This window comes from Silene latifolia, chromosome X, assembly GCF_048544455.1.
Source record: "Silene latifolia isolate original U9 population chromosome X, ASM4854445v1, whole genome shotgun sequence".
NCBI classification, from domain to species: Eukaryota; Viridiplantae; Streptophyta; class Magnoliopsida; order Caryophyllales; family Caryophyllaceae; genus Silene; species Silene latifolia.
Window position 1 is genome coordinate 22,594,456 of NC_133537.1, and position 10,109 is coordinate 22,604,564.

A 10,109-nucleotide genomic window follows, 5' to 3' on the forward strand; every position below is an offset into this window, starting at 1 on the left:
AGCCCACACATTCTTGACATGATTGAGAATGTCGAGAAACTGGAGGCACTTGATTGCAAAATCAGTGAGAGCATAGTCATTGACCATATGCTTCATTCACTTCATGATGGTTTTGCCCTTTTCAGGGCAAATTACTACATGAATGACATGAAGAAAAGTCCTCATGAGCTACACTCACTTCTCGTACAGACCGAGAAGGATATGAAATTGAGTGGGAGCATGAAGCAAGATGTTCTCATGATTTCCAACAAGAATAAGGGTAAGGGAAAAGCTCGCGGCGACCTAACTGTAGGAAAGCCAAAGTTTAAGAAGTCAGGAAACGGTAAGAGTGGGCCTAGTGAGACTAGTGGCTCACAATGCAAGGAAAAGAGCAAGGGCGTTAACGTTGAGTGCCACCATTGTCACAAGACTGGGCATTGGAGGAGGAACTGTCCCGTGTACCGTGAGGACATAAAAGCAAGCCGCGTCACTCCTGTTGGTATGTCATCTTATATTCATATGATTGAGATTAACCATGCAAGTTTCGGAACTTGGGTACTTGATACTGGTTGTGGTTCTCATCTGTGTAATCATTTGTAGGGCCTAAAAAACATCACACCCCTCGCAAAGGGTGATGTGGACCTGCGAGTCGGGAATAGAGCAAGAGTTGCTGCACTCTCAATGGGAACATACGTAATCCAGCTCCCGAGTGGTTTTGAGTTATATTTATATAACTGTTACTATGTACCCAGTTTATCTAAGAATATTATTTCTGTTTCCGTACTTCATAAAGACGGTTTTTCATTTTCAATAAAGGACAATAGCTGTATTTTCTCTTTTAATGAAATGGTTTATGGCAAAGCAGTTTCCATGAATGGAATTTATATCTTAGATCAAACCACAGATATATTACATGTGAATAATAAGAAATTAAAAGTTGGTGACAAAGATCAAACTTATCTATGGCATTGTCGAATGGGACACATAAATGAAAAACGTGTAAAGAAACTCATTGAGAGTGGGACTATCTCCACATTTGATTTCTCATCATTTGGCACGTGTGAATCATGTCTTATCGGCCAAATGACTCGAATTTCCTTCAAAGGTGTTGGAATGCACACTAATGACCTATTAGGACTCATACATACTGATGTATGTGGACCTATGTCAATCACCGCAAGAGACGGCTATAGATATTTTATCACTTTCACGGATGATTTGAGTAGATACGGATATGTCACTTTCACCAACTGGGTAGAAAGGTTAAAGCACTCCGTTCAGATCGTGGTGGCGAATATCTTTCAAATGAGTTTGATCAACACCTTAAAGACTGTGGAATTGTTTTACAGTTAACTCCACCTGGAACACCTCAATTAAATGGTGTGTCCGAACGGAGAAATCGAACACTACTTGATATGGTTCGATCCATGATGAGTCACACGGTAGTACCTGATTCATTATGGGGTTTTGCTCTTTTGTCAGCTGCTCTTATACTTAACCGAAGTTCGTCTAAAGCTGTCGACAAGACTCCGTATGAAATGTGGAAAGGAACGGTCCCTAACTTGTCCTTTATTCGGGTTTGGGGCTGCGAGGCTTATGTCAAGTGGAGACACGAGGATAAGCTCGGCCCGCGATCGGTCAAGACATACTTTATTGGTTATCCAAAAGGAATGTTTGGTCATTACTTCTATTCGCCTACCGAACATCGAGTTGTTGTTCCGGCTAGTGCAAAGTTCTTAGAGAAAGAATTTCTCGAGAACAAGTCAAGTAATAGAACCTTCGAGCTGTCGAAGATTCAAGAACCAACAACCGAGGAACAGATGGAGGAAGATGTTCCTTCAACTAATGATACGGTTAGTATTCCTCAGGAACCTAGGAGGTCGGGTAGAGTCTATAATCCTCCAGACAGATACATTGGTATGGTCGAGGAAAATGACGTTTTGCTCCTAGAGAGTAATGAACCCGCTACCTATAAAGGTGCCATGACCTGTTCCGACTCTAAGCTATGGCTTGAAGCCATGCGATCCGAGATGGACTCCATGTATGAGAATGACGTATGGGATCTTGTTGATTTACCTAACAAGGTACGACCTCTTCAGTGCAAATGGCTTTACAAAATAAAGCATTCTATAGAAGGGCAACCAGATACCTATAAGGCACGACTAGTGGCAAAATATTTCACTCAAGTGCACGGATTGTATTATGATGAAATTTTTGCACCCGTAGTTATGCTGCGTTCCATTCGGATAATCTTAGCGATTGCCGCTTTTCATGACTATGAAATTTGGCAGATGGATGTGAAAACCGCCTTCTTAAACGGTTATTTGGAGGAGGAATTGTACATGGTACAACCCGAAGGTTTCATAGATCCTGAAAATCCTAAGAAAGTATGCAAGCTTAAATGTTCCATTTATGGACTTAAGCAAGCTTCTCGGAGTTAGAATCATCGTTTCGACCAGGTGATAAAAGAGTATGGTTTCACTCGATCGGTCAAGGAACCATGCTTATATGTCAAGTCGAGTGGGAGCAAGATTGTTTTCTTGATATTGTATGTCGATGACATACTATTGATTGGGAATGACATTCCTCTCTTATCTTCGGTAAAAGGATGGTTGAAGAACCATTTCCAGATGAAAGTGGTGGGTCATGAGTCCTTTTATATATATATATATATATATATATATAGAATTGGGATCCTATGAGAACCGTCAAGATAACGAGAACCGTGAGAACTCCATCTTACGGAAATTTTTTTAAAAAAATAATGACATAATTGGATTCGACATTGAATTTGATGGCTAGAAAACATATTTCTTGGTCCAAACATTTTAAATTATTGACACAAATCGAGGCGAAATACATTTTATTAATTTTCATACACCGACTACCCATTTTCTCGTATCTAACAATTTTCATGCACCTAGAACTCGTTTTCGTGCATGTAGAGCCCGTTATTTTCATGCACCTAGTAATCAATTTCATGCATGTAAAAATTTTCATGCACCCAGTATTCGTTTTTGGTGAATCTATAGTCGTTTTAGTATACCTAATTGTATTTTTGTACATTATGTTTATATTTTGTTAATAAAATCAATAAATTTTGTTTAGTTATACCAAATAATGTGTTTGAACAAACTAAGTTAAGGCTAAATGATTCACCTAAACTTTCAAATCGAGATTTGGTAGAGATTTAATGATGGTTCTCACGGTTCTCATTATCTTAGTGGTTCTCAGGATCCCGGCCATATATATATATATATATATATATATATATATATATATATATATATATATATATATATATATATATATATATATATATATATATATATATATATATATATATATATATATATATATATATATATATATAGAGAGAGAGAGAGAGAGAGAGAGAGAGGGGTTCTAGTAAGGCCATCATATCATACGCGTCCTCAATGGATGGCCATAAAACTCCCTCCCTAATCACCCTTACGAATCTTGTACAACTCCTTATAATCCTGTATAACTCCTTCACCATTCTAATCTCCCTTCTCACTTCGTCATAATTCACTCTCTCACTTCTCTCCCATTCACTCATTCTCTCTCATTTTCCTCCCATCCTCTCTCAAAAAAAAAAAACAATTCAAAACAAACTAAAAACAAAAAAAAAACCCAAACCCAAAACCACCCCACCGACAGCCACCATTTCCCAAACCTGACAGCCACATCCCGAGCCCACCACCGGTCTGCCGCCACATCCCTACTGCTGCCACCCCATCAACTACCGCCACTCCTCCTCTGAACCGTCCCTCCGTCACCAACACTCCCCTCCCCAGCCGCACAACCGAGCACCCACACCGCGCCACCACCTCCATCTTCAAACTCATATGCTATCTCCCTCTCATCCTCCTACCGTGCTTCCTCCCTCCATCCTTGGTCCTTCTCCACCTTCCTCCGACATTGCCTCGTTCCAGATCTGCTTTTTTTTTTTTTTTCAAAATTTTTTTCCTTATTTCAGTTGTTGTTGGTTGTTGCGGCTGGTGGTGTTGTTTGTGGCAGTTGGTGTCAATGTTGTTGTCGGTTGTTATTGTTGTTGCTCCATTGTGGCGGTTGTTAGTGTTGTTGTTGGTGTTGTCAGTGTTGTCAGTCGGTGCTTCCTCCCTCCATCCTTGCTCATTTTCCTTATTTCCTTATTTTTGTTTTAATTTTTTTTTTTTTAAATTTCCTTTGCTTTAAATATCGTATTGTTATATCTTTCAAATTTCGTATGTGTAACTTATAACTTTCGTGATATTATGTGTAACTTCAATGCCCATATGTGTAACTTTAATGGTCATAATGTTTTTTAAGATTTACTAAAGTTATATCCTTAAAACATTAAAGTTATACTATTTACGACTAAAGTTATACCCTTAAAACATTAAAGTTATACTATTTACGACTAAAGTTATACCCTTAAAACATTAAAATTATACTATTTACGACTAAAGTTATACTCTTTTAACATTAAAGTTACACTATTAACATCTAAAGTTATACATTGTATAAATTGAAGTTACACAGCCATTCAAGTTTGTTGTGTTTCGTTTTTTTGTTTGGTTTGGTTTTTGTTTTTTTTTGTTGATTTTTTTTTTTTTTTGTTATTTGATTTTTTTTTTTTTTTTGTTATTTGGTTTTTTTTTTTTACTTATTGGTTAATTTTTTATTATTGTTATTGAAGTTTTTTTATCGTACTTTTTTGACTAATTGGTTTTTTTTTCACATTTTTATATGTCTTATATTACATTTTGATATTTAGATAATGACTTTTTTTTTTCAGATCTAGTATTGTTGGTTCAAAGTTAGTATTGGTGGTTTTTAGGATTTCGGTTATATATTGGACTAAAGTTATACGATTTTGGACTAAAGTTATGCGATTTTGTAGTAAAGTTACACAATTTTGGATTAAAGTTATACAAATATGGACTAAAGTTATACAAATATGGACTAAAGTTATACAAATAAGGACTAGAGTTATACAAAAATTGACTAAAGTTATACAAATATGGACTAAAGTTATACAAATATGGACTAAATTCATACAAAAAGTACTTATATAAATTCCAATTAATTTATCGAAAATGGACTAAAGTTATACAAAAATGTGCTAAAGTTATATAAATAAGGAGTAAAGTTATACTAAAATGGGCTAAGGTTATACAAAAATTCACTAAATGTATTTGTATATCTTTAGTCCATTTTTGTATAACTTTAGTCCATTTTTTTGTAACTTTAGTCCTTATTTGTATAACTTTAGTCCATATTCGTATAACTTTAGTCAGTTTTTGTATAACTTTAGTCCTTATTTGTATAACTTCAGTCCATATTTGTATAACTTTAGGCTTATTTGTATAACTTTAGTCCATATTTGTATAACTTTAGTCAGTTTTTGTATAACTTTAGTCCTTATTTGTATAACTTCAGTCCATATTTGTATAACTTTAGGCAATTTTTGTATAACTTTAGTCCATTTTTGTATAACTTTAGTCCATTTTTTGTATAACTTTAGTCCACCAAACTACCACCACAAAACGAGATAATAAAGTTATTTTTTCAAAATATTAAAATTAACTTATTATATGAGATTTATTTTACCCAAAATCTTAAGAAAAAAATGTAAAAAAAGCGAGAATTGAGAAAATAGATAAAAAGGCAAGAATAAACAAAATAAAAGACAACAAAAATAACGAATGAAAAAAACACAACAAAAATAACGAATGAAAAAAACAACTCAAAACATAAAAAATAACACCAAAACGAGAAAAAAAAAAACGTTCCGGCGGCGGTGGGGTTGGCGGCAGCGGTGGTTGTGAGACGGTGGGTCGTGGCGGTGGGTGGTGTCGGGTGGGGTGGTGGTGTAGAGGAATATAACTTTTTTATTTGTTTGGATTTTTGATTTTTTTGGGTGTTTTGGGTTTTTTTTATTTATTTGGATTTTTGGGTTTTTTATTTATTTGGATTTTTTGGGTTTTTTTTTATTTATTTGGGTTTTTTTTTTAGAGTTGAGAGAAGTGAAATGTGTAAGATGAAAGAGAAATGGATGAGTGGAAAACAAATATATAGTAAATTAGTGATTAATTAGAGTGGATTAGTGAAGGAGGAGAGAGATGGTGAGATTAGCTATTGTTAAGAAATGTAATGTTGTGTCTATTGATTAACTGGCCTTAGCTCGGCTTAAATAGATTACATACGACGGACTCCGTCGTTTGGGTTTGGGCTTTCGTAAAATACAATACATAATCCTAATACCCCCCCCCCCCCCCCCCCTCAAGCTGGAGCATGGAGATCGAGAATGCCCAGCTTGCGGAGAAGATAGGTAAATTGTGGAACGCCTAAAGCCTTCGTGAAAATGTCAGCCAACTGTTCATTGGTCGAAACGTGTGTAGGAGTGACCAAACCATCAACAATGGCATCCCGAATGAAATGACAGTCGATCTCGATGTGTTTGGTTCGTTCATGGAAAACCGGATTACGAGCCAAATCCAATGCCGATTTGCTATCGGAGAAGATGGAAATAGGTGCCGTGACAGGCACATCAAGGCTAAGTAAGAGGCCTTTTAGCCACTTCAATTCACACACCAGCTGAGTCATAGACCGATATTCTCGCAGTGTGGAAGAAGAGAGACGGTCTGCTGTTTCTTGGTCTTCCAAGAGATAGGAGAGTCTCCAAGAGTGACAAACCAGCCTGTAATGGATCGTCTCGAAGTGGGACAACCTCCCCAGTCGGAATCACACCAGCCAGATATAGAAAGAGGACGATCAGCACGTAGAAGAATACCTTGGCCTGGACTATCTTTGAGATAACGAACAACACGATGAGCAGCTGCCATGTGCTCACTGCGTGGATTGCTCAAGAAACGGGACAAAATGTGCACTGCATAAGACAAGTCTGGGCGCGTCACAGCAAGATAAACAAGACGACCAATGAGCCGTCTATAAGCCTCGGCATCATCACACAAGGGACCAGAAGCGAGTCCAAGACGGTGGTTCTGCTCTATGGGTGTAGCCGCAGGTTTGGAACCAAGAAGACCTGTCTCAGCAATAATATCTAGAGCGTACTTTCGTTGACTAAGATAAATGCCCTCTCTGCTTCGCGACACCTCCAAGCCAAGAAAGTATTTAAGCTTGCCCAAATCCTTCATATGAAAACATTCACCCAAATAGGACTTAAATTTGATAATGGCAGCTGAGTCGTTACCCGAGGCTGCAGCAGTGGCACCCGAAGTGTCACGCGACCCAGCAGACGAACCAGAACCCCCACGATTACGCCTAGCAGCCCGAACCCTACGCAAATCAGCAAGAGTACGGGGGCGATCACCCCACCAATCCGGAAAACGATTCAATTTAATATAGCAAGCAGAGGGCTCATGGCCTCGTGTATCACAAAACTGACAAAATAAGGGCTGACGCGGGGTGGCAAAAGCCGCTACATCACCAGCATCCACCACGGTTTGGGAGGGAGCACGAAGCCGCTCCTCCTGGAGGACCGCATGGTAAGCACGAGCAAGAGAAGGAAGGGGGTCTAATTGTAGCTGTTGGGACCGAATATTACCATACAAAGAGGAATCAAGTCCCATAAAAAATTGATGGAGACGCTCGTTATCGAGTCGCTTAGTAGCATCGGGACCAATATTACACTTGCAACCGCCACAGTGACAAGCAAACGGGGGCTCATGAACGACAAGAGAGTCCCAAATAACTTTAAGTTTTCCGTAATAGGTCGTAACATCCATGCCTTTAGTTTGAACGCAATTATGAAGTTGAGTTTTAAGATTATGAATTACCGTACCGTCGACAACAGAGAACTGCTCGGCCAAATCTTTCCACAAAACAGATGCATCCTCGACATAGGAAATCGTGTCAAGGAGCGAAGGATCGATGGTGTTGCATATCCATTGTACAAGAGTACAATGAACAACCTCCCAATTTTCGAGGTAGAAGGGATCAGTCGGTTTTTTGATAGAGTCGTCGATGAAACCGAATTTGCGGCGCGATTTCAAGGACATACGCATAGAATTTTTCCAATCGTCGTAGTTGTCACGACGGAGGACCACGTTCGAAATTTTGGCCTCGGGAACACCATGGGAACCGAGGTAGTATGGTGAAGTAGAATCGATTTTGGGAGTCGGAACGGCGTCATCGTCACCGGCCATTGCGACGTAGGAAAGGATCTTCGTTGTGAAATCGTTTGGTGTTGATTAGGGTTTTGCGTGATTAGGGTTTCAGAGGGTCGAAACCTAATCCTGATACCATGTTAAGAAATGTAATGTTGTGTCTATTGATTAACTGGCCTTAGCTCGGCTTAAATAGATTACATACGACGGACTCCGTCGTTTGGGTTTGGGCTTTCGTAAAATACAATACATAATCCTAATAGCTATTAAACACACTTTTTTGGGGTTGATCTTGGCCATCCATTTTCACCATCCAATGGCCCTTAATAGAACTTATGGACTCAATACATATACATGGCCTTTATTGATCCCTTCTCTCTCTCTCTCTCTCTCTAGAGAGAGAGAGAGAGAGAAAAAGAGAGAGAGAGAGAGAGAGAGAGAGAGAGAGATTTGATGTCAATATGTGGCCACAAATTAATCCCTCCACCTTTTCTCTAATTAACTCATCAATTCAATAAACCAACCTCACTAATCATTCATCATCTCATTATCACAACTCATTCTCCTCTCTCTACATCTCACTTTTCTCTCATCTCTAAAAAAAACCCAAAATCCCAAAAAACCAAAACTCAAATAAATCACCCACTCCTCTCATCTTCATTCACCACCACCCACCACACCCCACCCGACACCAACTCACCACCCACCACCCCCGCCGCCGCCACCTCGGTATTTATTTTTTTCGTTTTTTTTTTTTCGTTTTGGTGTTAATTTTTATGTTTTGGGTTTTTTTCAATTCATTTTTTTTGTTGTCTTTGATTTTATTTTAATTGTCTTTTATTTTGTTAGTTCTCGTTTTTTTATTCAATTTCTCGAATCTCTTCTTGTTATACGTTTTTTTTAAGATTTCGGGTTTTAAATCTCATTTTTTTTGTGAGATACTTTTTTTTTCATCTAAGATCTACTAAAATGTTTTTCATAAAATTTATTGTTCTAATCTTAGCTATATAAAATTCTTATAATTTGTTGATTTTAATCTTATATTTCACATTTTTATATAAAAATGATATAAAATGACTAAAGTTACATAGTTATGGGAAAAAGTTATACTGTTATGAACCAAAGTTATACCAAAATGGACTAAAGTTATACAAAAATTGCCTATAGTTATACTGTTATGGACTAAAGTTATACAAAAATGGACAAAAGTTATACAAAAATAGCCTAAAGTTATACAAATATGGACTGAAATTATACAAATATGGACTGAAGTTATACAAAAACTGACTAAAGTTATACAAATATGGACTAAAGTTATACAAATAAGGACTAAAGTTATACAAATATGGACTGAAGTAATACAAATAAGGAGTAAAGTTATACAAAAACTGACTAAAGTTATACGAATATGGACTAAAGTTATACAAAAATGGACAAAAGTTATACAAAAATTGTCTAAAGTTATACAAATATGGACTGAAATTATACAAATATGGACTAAAGTTATACAGAAATTGACTAAAGCTATACAAATATGGACTAAAGTTATATAAATAAGGACTAAAGTTATACAAAAATTGACTAAAGTTATACAAATATGGACTAAAGTTATACAAATAAGTACTAAAGTTATACAAATATGGACTAAAGTTATACAAATATGGACTAAAGTTATACCATTTTTAATTAGTGTATAATTTTTGTATAACTTTGCCCATTTTTGTATAACTTTAGTCAGTTTTTGTATAACTTTAGCGCATTTTTGTATAACTTTAGTCAGTTTTTGTATAACTTTAGTCCTTCATATGTAGAACTTTAGTCCTTATTTGTATAACTTTAGTCAGTTTTTGTATAACTTTAGACAGTTTTTGTATAGCTTTAGTCAGTTTTTATATAACTTTAGCCCATTTTTGTATAACTTTAGTCAGTTTTTGTATAACTTTATTCCTTCATATGTATAACTTTAGTCCTTATTTGTATAACTTTAGTCAGTTT

General features: G+C 36.6%; 1 protein-coding gene across 1 annotated transcript; it reads right to left on the minus strand.

Annotated features, from left to right (window-relative positions):
• Positions 1 to 6,587: 6,587 nt before the first annotated feature.
• Positions 6,588 to 8,153, minus strand: LOC141617034 (uncharacterized). Its single transcript, XM_074434202.1, has one exon. The coding sequence runs from the start codon at positions 8,151 to 8,153 to the stop codon at positions 6,588 to 6,590; it is 1,566 nt and encodes a 521-aa protein (XP_074290303.1).
• Between the last annotated feature and the right edge of the window lie 1,956 nt (positions 8,154 to 10,109).

What these genes read in the sequence shown, in the direction of transcription:
- LOC141617034 (XM_074434202.1), bottom strand. Translation starts at nt 8,153, where the DNA reads ATGGCCGGTGACGATGACGCCGTTCCGACTCCCAAAATCGATTCTACT.